This window comes from Erpetoichthys calabaricus, chromosome 3 (genome assembly GCF_900747795.2).
Source record: "Erpetoichthys calabaricus chromosome 3, fErpCal1.3, whole genome shotgun sequence".
In the NCBI taxonomy this organism is placed as follows: Eukaryota; Metazoa; Chordata; class Cladistia; order Polypteriformes; family Polypteridae; genus Erpetoichthys; species Erpetoichthys calabaricus.
In genome coordinates, this window is record NC_041396.2 from 242,701,480 (window position 1) to 242,723,999 (window position 22,520).

At 39.0% G+C, this 22,520-nt stretch overlaps 1 protein-coding gene across 1 annotated transcript in view; it reads right to left on the reverse strand.

Annotated features, from left to right (window-relative positions):
• Nucleotides 1-22,520, reverse strand: part of themis (thymocyte selection associated) — a 127,337-nt gene that overhangs the window by 61,350 nt on the left and 43,467 nt on the right. Inside the window, exon 3 of the mRNA XM_028797915.2 lies at nt 10,763-11,224. Within this exon, the coding sequence (XP_028653748.1) occupies nt 10,763-11,224 (462 nt within the window). The remainder of the gene's footprint in view (nt 1-10,762; nt 11,225-22,520) is intronic.

Below are 22,520 nucleotides of genomic sequence, written 5' to 3' on the forward strand. Positions count from 1 at the left end.
ACGCTGTTTCATCTCTTCTTTACTATATATATATATATATATATATATATATATATATATATATATATATATATATATATATATATGGTATAACACTTAAATCTCACTTTTACAATAATTTAATCAATTAGGACAGGGAATGCAGACAAAACACAATAGCATATCAAAAACTACACAGAACACATACTTTATATTTTTGTAAAAGGAATTCTGTAATAAACTGTTTAAAGTTGTGGTGGAAAAGCAACAAGATATATCAACTAAAATCAGGCTTACATTCACGTAAAAAAATGTATTAAATCAGCTTTTCCTTTCTGAGGATTTTCACTGGCCATTACTTTAAAGAAGAAAACCACTACCAAATACTATACATTTGACGCTCATTTAACACGGCAATAAACATAACTAAACACTTTTTAAGATCTAAATATAAAGGATACCAATTATCTCTAGTGGAGGAGTACACTTGCGTAATTCTACATATACTGTAAATATTGTGACCAGCAGTAGGGAATCAGAGTGAAGCAGCAAGAATCTTTGGGGTACCAACCCGGTAGTCCCATTTAATTATATTTAACAAAAAGGAGTAAGAGTGCACAAGGGCACAACAGAAAAGATGCTGGCCACAAGATCAGCCCACACAGACTTCTCTGTTGTTGTCTTTAGCTCTCAGATCTCGCACAGGAGCTCATTTGTTATCAAGTCCTGGTTGTGAATGAAAAGCCAACTTCTGGGGCCGTCCCTTTTCATTGTAACCTGACCAGAAGGGGCGGAGCCTGCTCTGGGCGTCGAGGTTTGGGTTGGGTGCCGTCATGGGGCATCTTCTTTGTGCTGTGGGAGTAAGGAAGATCTCTCTCTCTCTCTCTCTACATATATATGGAAGCGAAGGTTTGTGATATGGTTTGCATATTTGTAGTTGGAGATCCACAAACGGAGAGATTCTTTGATTTCTTTGATTCTTGTATGTCTAATCATTATCCTCTGAAGACGGCTCCTGGCAGGAGCTGAAAGCTCAGGAATAAAAACTACTTTATGCGGATCTCCAACTACAAATACATATATATATATATATATATATATATATATATATATATATATATATATATATATATATATATATATATATATATATATATATATATTTATGATGTTTCAAGTTATGTTCAATAAAGAGTAAGTGGACTGTTCAGTTTTTTTCTAGTCTTTAATTACTTTCACTACTCAGGACTACTGAGAAGATGAGTTTTCAACTGATGGCCCAAAGGCCCCATCATATGGCCTGCATAAGCTAGTGAATGTTCCCAACACACAACCACAATGACCATTCATCCACGTTAATATTTAACAGCACATAATAATTTTGGCACTCTTGTAATCCTCTTGTAATCTGCATTTCTGTCAAATGAGTTTATCAGAACATTTCAGGATGCCTTGTGAGTGTAATTCTTTTTCCTTTAAACTTCATCCAAGACGGTAGATGATCTTTCACAGCAATCCACTTCTGGAATATTGAGATGAAGAAAAAAAGGTCCATGCTTAGTCTAGTCAGGAAGTTCATGAATCATTTATTGATTCTTTCAGTGTTTATTGAATAGGAAAAAGGTGTCTGACAAATTAAGTCACATTTTCTGGCAGCTCTCATGGGCAGTAACCTGTAATCAGAACTTCATTGTGCCGTCACTCACTTGTCTCCTAACAATAATCTCTCCTAGTCAGTATGAGAAAGCTCACCTATACAAGCATTTGTTATTTATGAAAAGTTAGCAGCTATTTATGGAAATTGTACAGGCTATTTTAATTATTAATTAAAAAAATAGGCTATGGGGCTATGGGGCTGTCTTTATTCTGTCTTATCAAGTATAAAAAGTTCTTCTTGTTTTTCTTTGCTCAGTTCTCCTTCATTGTTATTTTTATAAAGATTTGTTTTACATTTTTTTAAACAAATATTAATGTCATTACCAAGTACATATTTCATGTGTAAAGCTAAGATATACTGTCTTTTTAAAGGAAACCTGTTGATTTTTTTATTGTGCTTTCCACTTAACTTGTTGACAACTAGAGCTACAGCCCTCAGTAAAAAAAAAAAAGATGGAGACTCACTGGACGAGTCCCCGTGCTTTATTATAAATGTACGTGAGTTTTCAAAGAACAGAATGTTGTAGTGACTCACATATGTTAAAAATAAATACATAAATCAGAAAATCACAAATCATAATACACTTTATTAACAAGGTCCTTTCGTGACACTCAAGGACACGGTAAATAAATAAATAAGCTAAAGTGCAGTAAGATATAATCAGCATGTAAGGATCTTAAAAGGCCAAGTCTTTAAGTTCACTTTAAAAGCAGCAGTTGTAGATGACTGTCAAATGTTCGGTCAGCTTCAGTATTAAGTCCTCGGACACCCAGTGTTTAGTGTGGGGGGTCAATGGGCAATCACTCATTAGAGGACCACAGATTGAGATGGAGTGTGTAGTAACGTGAACTACTAGAAAGATATATAGGACCATTGTCAGAAGGATCTTTATATACTGTAGTATGTTAGTTGAAGGGGCTCACAAGATATCCAGTATTTAACAGGCAACTAGTGCAAAGACAAATTGATTGAGGCAAGTGGACATTTTATTTGTTTGAGATTCATAACATGGATAGATAAGCAGGCAAATGCTTTCGGCACTAAATCAACTTTTCAATGTTATTTTTTTTATTTTTGTTTTGTTTTTAGTGTCCCCAAAGTTGTAATAAAAAAAGCCAATAGGCAATAAAAGAGAGAAAACTAAAAGCTTCAAATCTTCTGTTGACAATTTTTCCCCTAGAAATTAAACATCTCGTGATGCATGGTCATTTGGAATTAAATGAAAATCTCCCTGATCTCAATTAAATGGCTACCCGGCCCCCTGCAGTTAACATCAGTGTCCAAAATTCTGTTAAAATCATAATGACGATTAAATGTTGCATCTTTGATGCTATGAGGTTTAAAAAAATCACAGCAGAAGGTGCAAATATTTTAGCAGGCAATGCTTTCAGTTTTACTCTGGAAAGCAAAAGCCTATCCCTCTGGAAGTCTAAAAACATTTATATGTAATTATTTTTTTTTTGCCACATTCTGTAAACAGCTCTGACTTTCATATTTTCTTCTATTTATAAACATAAAAATGTAATTGGCATATAAGCTCTTTTTTGTTCATTCTCTTGTTGTCATTCTTTCTCTTTCCTGTATAACCTTTGCTTATCATTATTGCTATTATTTCAACAATTATCAGTTTAACAATACTACTAGAATGTACTCTTGCAGTTTTCACCCAGCAAGTTGAACAGGTAAGGTGATGCAGTGTGTGTTTTTTTTATTAGGCATTAAAGTGAAAAAGCATAGCAGCATATAATTAAAGGACCCCATATAATAATGCAATGTCACTTAAATAGTATATGAAGATAACATAAGATGAGATGTACATATCAAGAGGTCAATCAAATATGGAACTTTAAAGAATGTCACTTTCTAAATGCAGTAGAAAAGATGTGGAGTTTTAGCACAGGCCCAGAGAGTTGTAACTTTGCAAGTGGAGAGGCTGCCGTAGTGTAGATGGCACTTGGGACAAAGATATGGCTGACAGTTTCCTGTTCCTGCTGCAAAAGCCGTTCATACCATTCTGGATATAATTATTTAATACTAGGGGGCTCTGGGGCGGCACGGTGGCGCAGTGGGTAGCACTGCTGCCTCGCAGTTGAGAGACCTGGGGACCCGGGTTCGCTTCCTGGGTCCTCCCTGCGTGGAGTTTGCATGTTCTCCCCGTGTCTGCGTGGGTTTCCTCCGGGCGCTCCAGTTTCCTCCCACAGTCCAAAAACATGCAGGTTAGGTGGATTGGCGATTCTAAATTGGCCCTAGTGTGTGCTTGGTGTGTGGGTGTGTTTGTGTGTGTCCTGCGGTCGGTAGGCACCCTGCCCAGGATTGGTTCCTGCCTTGTGCCCTGTGTTGGCTGGGATTGGCTCCAGCAGACCCCCGTGACCCTGTGTTCGGATTCAGCGGGTTGGAAAATGGATGGATGGATGGATAGGGGGCTCTGCCCCCCTGCTTGCTTCACTTGCCAAACCCCAGGCGTGTGCTGCGCAGTAGCCATTTCACGGCTCTGCCACTCACGTATGGGGAAACGGATGTACAATTTAAACAGATTGTTTTTTTCATGGGAATTGTTACATATGCATAATAGACCTAACTATATTACATTACAGCGAGTAATTAACTATAGTAAAAAATAGTAAAACGTAATAAATTGAAAGAAAATTATGTTTCATGTTGCGTTAGAGGTATTCGTTGTGTTATACGTTCTCGTTCTGTTTCGCTTTGAATTTAACACGCAAAAACTTTTTAAATTTACACTTTTACTGTAAAACTTCAGTAAAAACAATATTTGGAATGAACTTTTCATCAATATCGCATTGAATTTTGATTCCGTGTTTGGAGTTACATCGTGACAACGCAACGTACTGTATAACTGCCCGTGAGTGAATATTGTTTCTTTCTCTCTAATAAATAAACCGAATTTTTCGAATGTTTGTCCCTGTGATTTGTTAATTGTCATAGCAAAAGCTATTCTAATGGGAAAAGTTTTAATATGAATGGCATATCAAGATCTCCTTTGGTGTCTAATGTTATCCACAGAAGATATACTACATTACCTTTCTTGTAGCCTGTTAAAATTTTACGCAATTGTTCGACCAATTTTGAATACAACTAATCTTGTCCTATTACGTAGCCCATCACTCATACATAAATTACGTAATACCATTACGATATTTCCTTCTTTCAACAGTAATTCAACTGGTGGAAGACTGAACGGTGTTAACGGTTGTAGATATTCTACGGGATACTGTAAGTTGATGTTTTCACCTTCCACAACATCATCACCAACTGTTTCAGCATAGTCTATTGATACGCATTTAACCAATTTGCCAACTTGATTGTAAAAATTTATAACAGCCGAGAGTGCAGGAACTGTGTCTGACAAAAGCATTCACACAAATGAGAGGTGAGAGGACCATGGGCAAGGGCTGTTAATGTGAAATGGCTGAGAGGAGAACAGGACTTGAAAAAATTTCTTGGCAAAAGTCTCGTCTTAAGACAATCCATTTTTGTGTATATTATGACTAATGTCTTTACCTTATATGTGTAAACACAGATCTTTCCTTACATTAAACTTTACGGGTCCCTGACTTACACAAGTCTCGATTTTGTCTAGGCCCACTTGTAATGATTTTGCTGACTCTGATTCCCTATAGCTCAGAGTCATCTGCAGACTTACATACTGCTAAGAAGTTTTACAAACACTTTATTTATATAGGTATTGGCACCCTGCCCAGGATTGGTTCCTGCCTTGTGCCCTGTGTTGGCTGGGATTGGCTCCAGCAGACCCCCGTGACCCTGTAGTTAGGATTCAGCGGGTTGGAAAATGGATGGATGGATGGATCTTAGCAAGGAAGCTGATAACTGATCGGTTTGAATGTTTTTCTACACTCTAGAGAAACCAGATATTTCACATGAATCCTTGTCTGATTTATGTAAACATTTCTGACACTTGCAATGAGAAAATGTTCCATGATTCCCTCAGTGTGGACTTGAAGGCGCACACTTGAATATACAACTCCACAAATGAATACAACATCCCACTTCTCCAGCAGGCACACAGCTACTAGAGACAGGACAAACAAAACAAAATGCCAGTGGGAAGCCACGCTATCTTTATCTGAGTCTGTTTGCTGCTGCCATAACCACAGGGGCTCTTTGCTGTGCGTGGGACTACTTTTTTGTGTGCCACACTGTATAATAACAGGAATGTGTAGTTGAGAGAAGCCCTAAAATGTGTTTATTTTTAATCCAAAAAAACAGCCTAATCTATTCATCTTCTGAACTTTCATCTTTCAGATCAACCCTGTTCAATGCCAGATGGAAAAGACAGTCCATCAAAGTGCTCATTCAGGCTCCTGCGCCAACTCCCAGACTACAATCAGCCTCCCAGCATGTGTCTGTACTGTGCAAGGAGACTGGGGTCTCTGAATGTGGTGCTCAGTGTGAGCAAAGAAAATGTAAAGGCCCCTTCTCCACTCAGTATTACCTATGAGTTACATCCTTAAGGGGTTACTTCAGTTATGGCAAAATCTGCACATCTGCATTTAATTCTTTAAAACAAGCCTCTTCTGCTGTGCCAGAAATGCATACGTGTCATGAAGCAGACAGGAGCCCAAGTCAAATATCTGATGTGTTAGGAGACTTAGAAACAATTGGCAATTAAAGTAAAAGCAAATATTACTACTGCACCATTGATTTTATTATTATTGAATGTACATTGCAATTTGTGAAAGTCCAAAGTGGCACAAACATACATAATTCACTTTAAATCATTATTGAATCGTGTCAATACAGCACTGGTGTACACACAGATGCACAGTATCCTTGAACTCCTGTAGGCCCCGCTTAGAGCAATATGTAATGCTTTATTGCCATAGCAAAATCAGTTGCATAGAATTTGTTTTGGTGAAACTCATACAAATAAAACATCAATACAAATGTGCAGCATGAGGACAGTGGTGCTCATTACTGCCTAACAGCAGCCACACAGCCAATTCGGAGTAATTGATGTCAGGTCGAGCTGTTAAGTTCATTCTTGTCACAGCTTGGAGCCGCGTACTGTTACTGTTAATATGGACTTCATTGACCTGATGAGGGTTACAAAACAAAGCCTTGCTTGGCACTCGTCTCGGTCACTTGCTTTGATTTCAGCTCTTTGCATTGTAGAAGGCTTGGAATAAAATCTCACACTTTAGCTGTCAATCATTCATAGAATTATGAAATATAGAAGAATATATTACATTTCCAGTTTAGCTTATCATGTTTGTTACACTGAAGACATTGTTATATTTTTTGAGTTGTACTAAAATGAATTACATGAAAAGCTACAGTTTCAAGCCAGTGGATTAGACTTTCTCACAAGGCTTTAAGTGAAATATGACTGGAGTACTCTACCACTTCTTGCATTAACACAGAAAATTTGTTTTTCTTAAAAAATACATATCTTCAAAAGTAAATCATTAAAATGAAAATGCCAATTATTTCATGGCAGCATTACTCTAAACACTTAAGAATGGGAAAGGTGCTATATAAATAAACTATTATTATTATTATTATTAACACTTGTTTTAGAGATGTAAAAGATTGGAACCATTCATTAAAATACTATTTAGAAAGAAAATCAAGAGTGATTAATAACCAAAGAGACACGATTTTCAACAATTGTTTCCCATTGCTCCATGTGCTTGGTTGTATCTTCTCACTGTAAATCTTGAAGTTATTTAACGTCATATGATGATTTTATTTCCTATTGCATCCCCCTCCCCCCCAAATTCAGCTTGCATATTGTTAATTATCAATTATAATTGGAACAGAGTATTATATTGCAAGAGAAATTAGATGCAAACGTAGCTATAATTGAACAACAGATTGTCTTCTTAAAATTCTGTTGCACTGTCTGGGTTAAGATAGATAGATAGATAGATAGATAGATAGATAGATAGATAGATAGATAGATAGATAGATAGATAGATAGATAGATAGATAGATAGATAGATAGATAGATAGATAGATAGATAGATAGATAGATAGATAGAACTTTATTTGTTCCCTGGGTGAAATGTTGCTTATTACATGCCTATTACTATGGCGTGAACGCACATCAAAATAACTAAAAAGCAAGAAAATTCAAAAGAAAGAACATTTCTGACTCGGTTGTCCCAGTCCCACTTGGACATTATGCAGGCGTATTGCTGTTGGTATAAAGGAGCCCCCATAGCATTTCTTGACACACTTCTGCTGAGTAAGTTATTGGCTGAAAGTCCTCCGTGTTTGTGTGTCAGAGAGAGAGTCCTAAACGAATGATGCATTAATACTCAGTCTGCTTACTCTCTCTTCTAACAGTCCACACAGTTTATTGTGTTTTCTTACATTAGTTGGTAACTTTGCTGTTATGACTCTTAGAGAGATCAAGGAGGAATCGAGTGAGTCAGTTTCAAGCAAACTGTCAAGTAGTTAGGCAGTGATCTTTAAGATAAGAAACACATTCCACACAGAGAAAAAAGAAGCATTCCTTCAGCTAGGCACCCAGAGTAAATTTCAAATAAATGGCCTGGTTATGATGATAAGGTATAGTACATATCTTTTGGTCTTTTAAGGGCAAGAAACAATTTTAAGTTACCAAAACAAATCTAAAAAAATTATCATATTTTCATGTTTTATCTTAGCAGTACCACATTACATCCAGCCATTGATAAATCTTGTCTATATGAAGAACCGTTTGCAACACCCTGCATTCAAATTCATTTGCAAACATTAAAAGTATTCATTAAAGTACCAAGGCCATAAGAAGTGTTTCAGTATGCTTAGCAGTCATAAGTCAGAATGTCTGTAAAACATTGTTTAGATCAGTCCTTTTAGGCTGCTGCAATTAATAGCAATAATTTATTATTTTGAGAAATTCAATACCAGCATTGGGGAGGGTGGCATAGTGGTAGTGCTGCTGCCACGCAGTAAGGAGACCAGGGTTAATGTTCCCGGGTCCTCCCTGCATGGACGTTGAATGCTCTCCACATGTTCTCTCTGGGAGCTCTGGTTTCCTCCCACTGTCCAAAGACATGCAGGTTAGGTGAATTGTCAATGCTAAATTGGTGCGTGTGTGTGTTCATCCTGTGATGGCAAAAAAATGTAAGGCTAATATTGTTAAAACTGTTGAATATAAATCAAGAGATGTTATGCACAGACTACACAATGCACTAGTGAGACTGCATCTGGAGTATTGTGTGCAGTTCTGGTCACTGAGATATAAGAAAGACACAGGAGAACTTGAAGCTGTGCAAAGGAGAGCAAACAAGTGCTTCCCAGGAGTTAAGGACACGTTGAATTCCAACAAACTCAGAGAATTAAACCTGTTTAGTCTCGAGCAGATGAGACTGTGTGGGGACCAAAATTCAGGGATTTAAAATCCTCAAAGCCATCAATATAAAGTAGTAGATCCAGGAACATTCCTTCAGCTTAAGTGGGGATCAAGTACTCAAGGACATCAGTGGAAATTAAGGAGGAGTAGTGTATTTAAAACTAAAGCCTGGAAGCACTTCTTTATGTAAACAGTTGTATTTCCTCAGAACCAAACTACCGAGACTTGTAGTAGAAGCAGAAGCCCCAACAACCTTTAAGAGGAATGTCGATGAGACACTGAGACAGTTTCGCTATTTGCTAAAGAAATGGGCTTGATGGACTGAATGGTGTCTTCTGAGTTGTCAAATTTCTTACGTATTTAATTTAACAGACAACATGATATTTATAAAATAAACCAACTAACTTAATTTTTTTAGGTTGCAATGAATTATAAATTCTACATAAGAACAGTGAAGAAACAAAACTTTGGACGGTGCTTTACCTTGTGGACCAGTGCTGCTTGCTGGGTTAGGCCTAAGGTGAAGTTACATGTACCTAAAATAATGGATGCCCCGAGAATGGAAGGATGGGGGAAGTCGGCTACTTTTAGACACTGCCTCCCCCAAAACGCCAGATGGAGACTTCCCTGCAGAATAGCAGTGCCCTGGATAACCGCAGGGCACCATGGGATCTGGAGTTTGGCTACACAGGATACGCTGGGGGAGTCATGCTTCCCTCACAGCACTAGAAGTCTGAAGAAAACTCATCTGACCTGGAAGTGCTGGCAAGTCACATGAACAGAAGCACTTCCTGGTCGGACCATATATAAAGGACTGCTGTGAACCCAGCAGGGGGCCAGAGTCGGGTGGAGGTGGACAAAGCTTGCTGGGAGGTGCGGAGGAGAAAGAGAAAGAGAGAAGACTTGTGTTGGTGTCGTTTATTTGCCTGTTTATTGTGGCTGTGGTGCTTACAGGGCACTGTACAAGAAGAACAAAGAATAAAAAAAATACTTCTTGGTGCTTTTACCCTGTGTCCTGCGTGTCTGTTTGTGGGTTAAAGGGGCAACAGTGACCCCTAGCATCCACACTATTTATAAAGCCATGACCTCTCGTTGCCTTTAACGTGTTAAAAAACAAGGAATACGTTTTTGATATTTCAAATGTTAAGAGCAGCCATCCACATATACATAATGCAGTTAGTGTGCAAAGACTTCTACATTTAACTCACCACAATGCCCTGATAGTGAAAAATGTGGAAAAACAATTAGTTGAATTTGTATATTCTAATAGGATTCCAGTCTTAGGAGCATACTATATCTTATACTATTTAAATAATAATTTGTATTCATATATATATATAAATAATTTATCAAAAGATTGAAAAAAAATGAAAAAAATTTAGAAAATGATATGTTTCTGCTTTTGATCTCATGTACAATATGCCAACATGGAGATTAGATATGTTACTATAAATTGAAATTAATCGTTTATTCTGTTTTACTAAATTCTTCCTTGATTACAGTGTATTTCAAACAAGTTTCCCACTCACCCTAAAGACCACCTAGATGCCTCCAGAATAAGTATTAAATGCTCTCGGCTAAAAAACATTGATTTATTTTTTCCTTGGTGAGACTAAAATAATTGTTTTCTGACCAATTAGTTTCTGCCTTTGAGGGATATGTATTGGAAAAAAGCAAAAAAAACTGTCAGAATCCTGAGCTTCAGTTGAAGATAAACAAACACACACTTTCATACATTTTTATAGCAGTAAGCATTGGAGGGAAAGAAAAACTCATTTACTTACACTTCATTACTGCTTGCAGTTCGTATATGGGCGCAAGGTCTAATTCACCTTTGAAATTCTCAGGCAAGTAATTAAAAAAAAATTCTTGGACTGTAGTCGTCTTTGCCATGTTCACTGTTCGCTTTCGACCCTTTGGCATCTTCCACTCTATTATCTCAGCAAGTGTATAAAACTGGTCATCTTCACATTCATAAAATTCTCCTTTGAAGGACAGAGGTAGTGTAAAGGTGAGCTTTTTGTCTTTCCGGATAACTTCACAGTTCACCAGTTGCTCACTGCTTTCCTCCGCTAAGGAAGACAGTATTATGCTCTCATCTCTTTGGATCACCTCATCGTTCACTTGGATCGCATTTGCACTTGTGATTTTGATTTGGTTCACTCTGCTGGGGCATATCTCAGAAGTCATTGCAATCTCACCCAGGGTGACGTAGGGCTTTCTATCTGCCACAATCCTGAAAAGACCTGTGTGGGAAGGAAAGGCAAAACTGAATTAAATGTTTGTCTAAGGAGTTGAACTGGATACTGTTACCTTGGACAGCTGTGGTGTGTTTAAGGCAAGTTCAGCAGGAAACATCTCACTGTTGTTATTACTCTACCTAGATTTGAAGAGAAGCAAAGTAGCCATCTGAATCACCTTTTTAGTAAATCAGGAGTATTTGAGCGTTCCAAGATGGTAGAATGCTGCTTCAATTAGAGTGATTTAAGACTCATTTTATAACAGGGAGAAGGATGTCTTGAATTAGATAGATCAGATGTTACTCTAGGATTTAGACTTATCCTTGCATTTCATGGTGTACAGTTGCCAGAAAAAGATGTGGCCTAATACTGAATTTATTTACAAAGAATATAAACACACCTGATAATAACACATCATGACATTCTCAGACCCACTTAATCCAGTTCATGATCATGGAGGACTGGAGTCCATTCTGGCAATACAAGGCAGGAAACGCCACTGAACAGCACGCTAGCCCATCACAAGGCCCGCTCAACCACATAAATATATACTAATCAAATATTTCCTACAGGATTAAAATCACTTTATTTATTTATAAATATTATAAACAAACCAAAAAAAACAACTTAATCCAATTAATGGTTTTGGAGGCAGGAGCCTATTCTGGCAACACTGAGAATAAGGAGGGAACCAGTCCACTTTGTGTTCTCCTCATCTACACCCACATCAATACATCAACAGAAATCTAAAATTTTCTACAGAATTAAAATCAATTACTAATGGATTTTTTATTGAGTCTTTCTTTTGGGCTTTTTATTAAGTTAAAAACAAACTGACAGGAATAAATGGACATAATATACAAAGTAACCCAACTCAACCATTCTGAGCCAAGGGATTATTAAAAAAAAAAAAAAGCAAAGAGTTGCAAGCTGAGATTTAAACAATTGAGCCTCAGCAGACCAGGATTCAATTGCGTTACTGGAAGCACCATTAATCAGACAACTCCAAATGTATTAAATTGTAGAAGGTTGACTGCCAATTGTCGACAGTGACGCATTCAGGTGTCTTCCAGCGAGAGGCAAAAATGAGTTTGGCTGCCACTGTACCCAGACAGAAAAACATGCGTTCAGAGAATTTGAGCAGAGGGCTAGAAAGTTCTAAAAGCATAAAGGTTTGAGGTAACAGACGGATACTGCAGGAAAGAAAGGAAGACAGTAGACAACATACATGTGTCCAAAAAGAAAAGACAGGGATTTTTTTGATTGAGGTTATAAATCACATTATAGTGACTGAAACAGACTGTATCAGTAATACATTTTCAAACACTAATGTCTCATATTTGGTCCACTTCAACACTCCTCTGTGCTCCATTTGGAGAGTTTCTCATTCTTACTGGGACATCAGAAAAGTTAAACAGCGGCCCAGCCGTTCTATTTGAGCATAGCCTTACTAAATTTTAGCCAAATTTTGCAAAACGTTTTGGACTTACCATTGCGGTGAGAAAATATAATTTTTTATTCACATTTTTGGTGAAATAAAACATCCTTTTCCTAACGAGTTATGGAGGATGGGTTAGAATTCTGATAACACAATGAATAACCAATGTGTGTACAATATCCTAATATGTTTTTTGTGGCATAGTGTTTGGAATTATTCCACATAATGCTGGATGAGGATTAGGTGTAACTGTAAACTCAGCACTATCTGAAAAGCAAGGATTTTTTTTCCCCCAACATGATCTTAGAATATGGCCGTTCCCTAAACATATGACCTAGAGTGGCAGATGCTTGATGACATCCTTTACAATTCAGGTTAACATTTTAAATAACCGTAGTCAAGATACAGTATGTGTGCGCAATGTATAGTTTCTGACTGAATTTACCATACTTTGGACAACTGATGAAAAGCATATGTTCTTGAGCGCCGGATTCCATGAATTATGTGAGAATCTCTTTGAAAGATGTTGCAGTTAATATTGCTTCAGATCATTTGGGGTGCACTCTGGAGTGAGCTGGTAGAGTATGTAAATGTTGTTTAAACTTTCATCATTTTGTAGATAGGAAGTTTAAAACCAATAGATACCGAAGGGAGACTAGGAAAGTCGTGTAGGGTTCCTCTTGTGCAGTTTTTGACCAGCACATAAGAGAAGTAGTGAGGTTACTGCAAGATCAAACGTGAGTGACCGAGATGGCGGCTGCTGCACATTCCTGCCGTTCATCACCAGCAGTTGCACACAGTGACTCTGTTAAACCGTATTTCAACGAGAAACAAACACACTTCTAAAGACGTCGTGTGCAGGATCAGCAGCACCTTTACCGTGTAACATGCTTCTCATGCAGTGCTTAGAACGTTTAAAGCTGAGCCTTCACTTAAGCTTATGCTCTCACTCTCCTGTCCTCTCTTCTTCAGACTACATCTGACCCACCCGATGCTTCTCAGCCACTGAACCTGCTTGACAAGGAAGGCTTTATGTTCTTTTAACCTGAAAAAGCGAGCTGAAGCAGGACGATTGCCGCTACGCTTTGCGTATGCAGTGTGCTGAAGAAAAACTCATATTTTGAATAAAGCCTTGGGACTGTTTCTGCCTATTTTCAACAATAAAATTATTTTAATGGACTTGTCTATCTGTCTCTGGTGCAACTCCGTGACTCACGCGTAACAACACACATATGTGGTTTGTAACCAGAGGTCTCGGTAGATCTGGATACCTCGAATCTGTAGAAATAAAACTGTAATACCATTTCTGTCTGTCTTTTGAATTTTTCAACACCATTTGAAGTTATGTATTGTAATGGACACCCAGGTGTCAGCAAGCCCAAAGCCCGACACAAACACAGAATCACAGTCCTGGGTACAAATAAAGGTTGTTTATTAACCAAAGATATCTCCAATATGGTACAAAAAAACACAACCCACAAGTCTTCCACTCCTCCCTAATAACTCTCTCACCACCGCATTGCCCTCCTCCAGTCAAGTGTTGCCTCTCTACCACCCAGCTCCGACTCGCCTGAATATTACAGACCCGGGAGTACTTCAGATGCCAGGGCGATTACCCGATGGAAGTACTTCCGGGTCACACAGAAGTCCATAATAGGGAGCTTGTCTCCCGACAGCGTCCTCTCGTGGTACCCAGAGACCCTAGCGGGGCTGCTTTGCCGGACTACATATCCCAGCATGCCCTGCTGGTTCATTATGGTGTACAGAATTCTGGGGCTGCTGCCATCTAGCATGTTGGGGGAGTAAAAAACCTCCATCCACATGTTCTCTTTTTAATGGGCTGTCCGTCCACCTTTTCCAATTCTTCCTTCCAGGTCTATTCCCTTTCCTGGCCAGGATGTCCGTCCAGCACCGTGTGGCATCTACATATTCATTTTGCACACTAGAGACCTCATTTCAAATATGTTGCTGTGGGTCCAACTTAAAAATACGGGATTAAGACAAAAGGGTTAATTATTTAAAAATCTTACACATATTATTCATTACCTTATCCTTACCCACAAATGTACCTGGGCAACACCAAAGACTTCAGCTAGTAAATTCTATGAATTCAATTCTGCATAGTTTAAGCAAGGCTAGAATAAAAGCAGGGAGCAAGTTACAACTTTTTGAGAGAATAATGTGCCACTGGGCTGCTGGAAAATGACCGATAAATAATAATGGCAGAAGCACAGAGCAAAGTGCACAAAGAAGAGCTTGAACTGGATCTCCTTTCCGTGGTTATTTCAAATTAAATAGTTAATCACCTTCTGCTTCCTTTAATAGTCTGTATGTGTGTCCAATATGGATGCTCACAATCCAGTGTCAAAAGTTCAAGTTAGGAAGTGTCATGTCCCTCCCGGCTTTCAGCATTTCGAAAGTTGTCTTGTTTCATATATAGAAAGCTTATATTTCAAGTGAGCAAAGTTTTATTTGCTTCAATTTAAAAATCAAATGGATTAGTTTGGAGGGATAACCATTTTAACAACATTAACTCCCAGCTAATATGAAATGAACAGATGGCCAGTTATTAAGGCTGTGTTTGATACTGTACTGTCTCTATCAAACTATAAAAACTGCTAAGTATTTGAACTTTTCTGCGACAATCAAAGAAGGCTGATTCAGTTTAAGCTGCTGTGCATGAGTGGCCACAGAGAACAGTACGGTCTGATTCGAGTTAATCTGGAGCCCAGACATCCTATGGAATTCCTCAGATAGAATCAATATATGTGTCAGTGATGTCTATGGAATAGTAATGTAGACAACCACATCATCATAAAGCCCTTCCCTTAAAATGCCCTTAAATCGCTATGTCTGTACATTCTGACTGTAATTTAAAAAGTTCTGCATGGAAGGAATGATATTAATAATGCAAGTCATTCAATCAAACGGACTTCATCCTTCAGTGAATTCCATTGCACTCCATGATGAGGTGCTCCAGGTCACAGGCGTTCTAGAGAGCAAAGCGGGCCTTTTCTTTTCATTCATTCTGTCTTCCACCTTTCCAGTTTTTCATCGACTTTTTTGTTTTGAAAGTTTTATTCCAAATATACAACTGTTTCAGTCCTGAATGTTGCCACCAGGAGAACTCACATTCAGTCAAACTTTTAGAGTCACCAACAGAGCCGGACATTGGTGAAACCAGAGTCTACCTACAAAAAAATCAATACTGGAGTACAGAACGGGCAAACTCCTTACAGACACCCTCAAAGTGGAGTCAAGCATCAGAAGGTAACGTGCGGCAAAGACCACATGATAAAATGAAGGACTAAACACACAGTGAAGTGCGTGAGCAGTATGGTTATTGGATCAAGCATCACAATGTCTGAACTGACAAAAAACAGTTTCATAATGGTGCTGTTATCCAGACATCCTAGTGGAAAAGGTCAACACAGAGATTGTTGGTTTAATTCTCAATAATCTTGCCATTGTTAAACAGAGATTTATGGAAATAATTGCGATGATACGATACATATAACTATATATCAATTTGAATGAATATGTCAGGTAAATTGCTAAATAGAAATGTAAACAAGAAAATTGAATTAGAGCTTGGCACAAACTATTTTGATTTTATAATATTCTGCTGCGCCATATGGTGGTTTTGTGGGGTGTTGGCACACACCTCAGGCAAATGACTGTGCAACTGGTACTAACAGCACTGCCTTGAGAGTCAAGAAATTAAAAATCCCAATCACGTGGCTCTACTTCTGGTGGGGACAGTAGTGCTGTCAGCACTCTTCATTTTAATGAGTTCTTTAATTGTGTTGGCCGTCTTTTCTATTCTCTTCGATTCTATAACTTGATTAGATGCTGCCTTACCTTTCAAAATTGTATTTGCTATTTCATACTACGAACTGCATATCCAGTATGATAAAGATAAAAAGAATAATACATGAATATTTGTGTACATTATAGATACATGACAAGATGTCAGGCAGGTAGAAAGGAGTCCTAAAAAAGACAAGACATACATGAGCCTCAGAAAAGAGGGAATCCCACTGGTGATGTGAAAGCTTCCTCATAAGCCTTGTGGGTAAACCGTCAACTGGGACCATTAATGCTCAGCAGGTGTGCTGAGTGCCCCAAAATGTTAGTAAGCAGGGGGCACTGGAACAAAAAAGAAAGAGCTCTGACCTGGGTAAAGTTGTGCAATGCCCCCCCCCCCCAAAGGGAGCTAAAGGGAGGGCTACCCTTATAACGTAGCAAGAGAGGGAGGTCAAAGAGGACACATGGTCCTAGGAAGGAACATTTGGGACTGTGCTGTCCTTCTAAGAGTGGTGTAGAGGTGTAGGGACACTTGGGGCAGCAACTGCCTCAGGACTTACTGACACAGGAAGAAGTTTCAGGAAAACATCCTAGAAAGAGTCCTAGGGAGGGCCATAATGCCACCTCAACACCTTTACCTCTTTGAGTGTGGAGTCGGGGGGTGCGTTGGTGCCAATGTGACAGGCGAGGGAGCGGCCATAGTTGCCAAGCGGATGTGTAATTCCATTGGACATTGAGGGGTTCGAGGCCAGTTTAGTAAGGACGAGAGAGGCAGCAGGGGTTGGTTTCTGTTTGTTGTTCATCATTTTGTATAACTCTTCTGTGTTCATCCTTTGGGTATAATGAATACCTTTATTTTATTTTATTTATTTTTTTACTTTATTCTATTTTGCGGTTCAGGAACCCTCTATTATAACCACTGAAGATGTGGTATGGCAGCACAGAGGTTCACGCTGCCGCCTCTCAGCTCCAAAGTCACAGGTTCAGTTTGTCTCGGTCACATGAAGTGTTCATGTCGGCTTTCTTTTCTGTTTCCTTCCAAAGACAAGTCAGGCTAAAATGGCAACTGCAGATGACTGAGGGCATTGGCAGGAGCAACGTTAAACGACAAACGTCCATGTTGTTTCCTGCTTAGTATACCATGGATGCTGTGGTGGCCTCTGGCTTTCTGCCACTTGAACAGGTTTAGCGGTTTTTCACTGTACAGCATCCTTCAGACCTTGCATTTGTCACTTTCTCCACATTTCAGTGCTGAAGCAAGAAACAATACCACATTACCAACAGCATTTGACATCGGTCAATCAAATACAAAAGGTGGCAGAATTAGCACATCACAATGTATAAAACAAGTTTTTAAAGTGAAAGAAGACGAATGTGCTTGTTGCTTTACCTCAATTCAGATTAGCGACAAAGAATGAAGAGCGGTTTGCAGTTTGACGTTCGTTCACATGAATATGCTTCTGGTTAACTGCATCAGCTGTTGTATTACTTGAATTTCTTATGTTAAAATTCTGTTTTAACTTTTTAAAAAGTACTCAAAACAAATAAAAATACAAAGCAAATGTTTATGTCTGTATTAGTGGCCTCTGCTATCAGGGCCTTTGACAGTGTCACTTCTCATGTGTAAGTTAAAGACGCGCTTGAAACTCTGGCCATATTTATGTTTTTTCAAATAAATATCTATTATTTGTTATCACATTTTTTTAGGAAAAGTAATCTATTCATGTTTACACATGGTTCTTTGTTGCAACCTTCTAGTCTAAAATCTCCATTTCTTCAGTGTCTTTATTATTCTTCAACAGCAATGCTAAAACAAATGAAGCTTGTGTTTGGTTTTATTGTGGAAATTTGAGCTTTGAGCTCTAGATGGCAGCGTTTCAGTGAAATGAAGCAGGACGCTGTGTCTGGCGTGCCGTAGATGTTCGAAATTCAACTGATTCCTACAATTGGCCGATGTTATGTCTTTATTTTAATTTTAATTAACAGGAAAATATTTAATATACATTCTAGTCTTCAGTGTAACAAATAGTTATTATTTTATAATTACGTTTTATTCTTACTTCAATATTGTCTCATTTTTGCTTAAATCCTTGCTTTCTCACAGATTGCCTGCAGCTAATTCTGTGCAAGACAATATTATCTTCAACAATTCATGCTAGTAAATTAAATCTGAGTGAATGCAATGTTTTAATAATTTGCCCCAAAACTTAGGCAAAGTTTAATTAAAAAAAAAAAATGAAAAAAGGCTGCAGTATAAATGACAGCGAACTTTCTGCCTTTGTCTGGTGAAAGCCTTACAGTAAGGTTTGTCAAATGTATGAGAATGAACTGCACTGAGAGTGTAGAGCAGCCATTATTTATATTCTTCAACTAGTGGCAGAAATGGAATATATTATACTTCTGTTTGTACACTTGTACAATGTACTACAGTGTGTCTTATATGTTTTCTCATTTTTCTTATCCATCTATCCACTTCAGTATCATTTATTCTTTAGTCCTGCGCCTTTACTCTTTGCCACTTCCACTTACATGATTGATGGCACAAACTGGGGACAATGACACTTTTAAGCAAGCAGACATCATCATCACCATGAACCGCAGCTCAACCTCCACGGCTTAATTCCATACTAAGATATCCAGAGTCAGCACCATTAGGACCACACTGAGGTGGAGAAGATGCTGCTGGAGGCCCAGCTTGTACAATCCAGAACATGAGATTGACAACAAAAGATACCAGAGACAAAGTCAAAATGGCAGGCAAGACAATTTTCTACATGGAAGGCAAACATACCCAAAAGGCCAAGGTTCCAAAAAATCACAAGAATGCTTAAAACTCGTATAAAAAGGATCTGCGTGATGTAATTTGGATGTGAAATACTGAATAGACCTGACAAGCTCAAAATGACTCTGATGACAGCATGTATTGCAGCAGGTATTTCTGGTTTTATGAAGCATTCCCAGTGATCCCAGGTAGTGGGATAGTATGAGTACGAACTTTTTGTAAGGAAACTTTTGGAAATACGGGTTATAATTGATCTTTGTTTAATAAGTCTTCCCCATCATGGCATTCATTACAATATATACGTTATGAGATTTTGAGGTCTTTTGAGACCCTCCCCAACGGTGCTGCATGCCGAAATGCAGTTGATGCATCTGTCAAGGGTTGCTTGTTTGTCGCGGATTCACAGCACCACTGAGCCAACTGGAAGTTTGGAACATCCCTGCGTAACACGTCTGTCACCCGATGGTTGATGTGGGGATCATTCTAACCCGGCCACTGACCTGGTCTCGTCCCTGCTCGTTTGTTGTGTCTCTGTGTATTGAAGTTGTAGCTCCCATTTGAATAAACACTCTGACTGTTCCTGTTTTGAGTGGAATAAAGTTGGTTTTCCTGAAGTGTTTGGACTCAGCATCTTCTTGTGGGAGCCAACAGTGACTCATGAATCACAATGAAGGGTTATAGGGTTTCTTTTGGTAAGATTATGATTGGGCTGCCACTGGCTATCGTTACGCTAACAGGACAAGTACCACTCCAACTTTATATGTAGCCTGTAGCAATGCATAGAATCAAACAAGCATGTGGCTTTCACTTTTCAACCCAATATTACCAGCATGACGTTTCTCTAGCATGCTAAAGTTTGACCCAATGACCCCCAAAGGTAATGCCTTTGTATACACACATACATATGCTACCGGTCAAAAGTATTAGAACACCTCAGTTGTTATGGAAATGCTTGCAGTTTAATGTCTTAATGGGTCATTAAATTAAAGCATAGAACAAATATCCATCCATCCATCCTCTTCCGCTTATCTGAGATCGGGTCGCGGGGGCAGCAGCTTGAGCAGAGATACCCAGACTTCCCTCTCCCCGGCCACTTCTTCTAGCTCTTCCAGGAGAATCTCGAGGCGTTCCCAGGCCAGCTGGGAGACATAGTCCCTCCAGCATGTCCTGGGTCTTCCCCGGCGGCTCTTCCAAGTTGGACGTGCCCGGAACACCTCACCAGGGAAGCGACCAGGAGGCATCCTGATCAGATGCCCGAGCCACCTCATCTGACTCCTCTCGATGCGGAGGAGCAGCGGCTCTACTCTGAGCCCCTCCCGGATGACTGAGCTTCTCACCCTATCTTTCAGGGAAAGCCCAGACACCCTGCGGAGGAAACTCATTTCGGCCGCTTGTATTCGCGATCTCGTTCTTTCGGTCACTACCCGTAGCTCATGACCATAGGTGTGGGTAGGAACATAGATCGACTGGTAAATTGAGAGCTTTGCCTTATGGCTCAGCTCCTTTTTCACCATGACAGACTGATGCAGAGCCCTCAATAGAACAAATAAATAATCAAAAATAAAAAAAAAATAAGTCAAGAAATCATTAAGTGTACATTTTTGATTCATCAAAGTAGCCACCTTTTGTTGATATAACAACCAAACTGTGGTAACCCTTTTGATTCAGAATGCCAGTCACTACCTCTGCCTCCAGCAAAACAACCTCAGACCATCACACTTCCTGCTCCATGTTTGGTGTCACCCACTGAGGAATCATCATTTCACCAAGTCAACGGCGTACAAACACCCTGCATGATGAACCGAAGATTTCAAATTTTGATTTATTGGTCCATTAGACTTTCTTCCAGTCTGCAGTAGCCCATAGCCAGTACTTAAAGGCCCTATTTTGTCCATTAAGAAATGGCTTTCTTACTGCCAACTCACACTGTCAAACCTGCAGTCTCCTCTCCACAGTAGAAACTGAGACTTGCTTTTCTTGACCACTGTTAAGCTGTGCTTGAAGTTGTTGTACTATTAGGTGCCTGTGATCACGCAAGCTGGTCAGCCTCTGAAACTTGTCTTCTGATTGGGTTGTGACTTTGGGTCTGCCAGATCTCTATGTATCAGAGTGTCTTCCAGTTTCCAATTGCCTTTGCATTGTGTAGGACACCGTACTCACTGACACTTTGAATTTTTTTGCAATTTCTCTAAATGAAAGGCCTACACTTCTAAGGTTAATAATGCTCTGTCTCATTTCATTTGTTATTTGCTGATTTCTTGCCATTATCACTGGAATTTGCAACTTTCTACAGTCTAATATTGTCTAAGTAGTAGTTCAGAGGGTGTAGTAACACAGTCTGTTCCAACTCTGCTTTAAGACAGAATGTTTTCAAGTAATCAACAGAAGTTGGGACACCTGTGTAAATTGTTTGCTTCAACTTGTAAGGCTTAATTTACTTTAATTGTTGGCACCCTGCCTGGGATTGGTTCCTGCCTTGTGCCCTGTGTTGGCTGGGATTGGCTCCAGCAGACCCCCGTGACCCTGTGTTCGGATTCAGCGGGTTGGAAAATAGATGGATGGATGTTGCAGAACATCTGTAGGATGTAACCCATTAGTTGCTCTCTGAAGGCGGTCCATTTGCAATATACTGAAATTGCATTTTTTTTTTTTCAGTTTTTGCTAACCTAAATTTTAAAGTTAAACCTCTGGCTGTTTATTGCTTACCTTTTCATCATTTTAGGTCATTCATTGCATTTCAGCTGATTAAATGTGAAGAAAAACTGGAATGACTGTTCTAAAACTTTTAACCGGTAGCATACATGCATAGACACATACAATCCGTATTTTCTCAAACCTTTTTAATCCAATCCAGGGATAAAAGCAGACAGCATAGCGGTAAAACCACTTAGACCTCTGCAAACTCCACAGATGACGACTGTGTATGAGATTTGAACCCGGCAGCAACCCTCCTCATACCACATCTTACATCCAGCAGTTTTAACATTATAGCCTAACATTTTACTTACCTTTCTAATTAGTTCTGCACATTGCCAGGATGATGACAACATAGTCATGAAGCTCTTTTCAGAGGTTGCTTCCTGTTCAGACGTCTTCGCCTATCTTGTATTTATAATTAATGTTCTTTTTTCCTGCCTGTAACAGTTTGCATTTCTGTATCTTATATTTGCTTTCCAAGTGTTTGCCCGTAGCACTGCTGCCTCGCAGTTGGGAGACCTGGGGACCTGGGTTCGCTTCCCGGGTCCTCCCTGCGTGGAGTTTGCATGTTCTCCCCG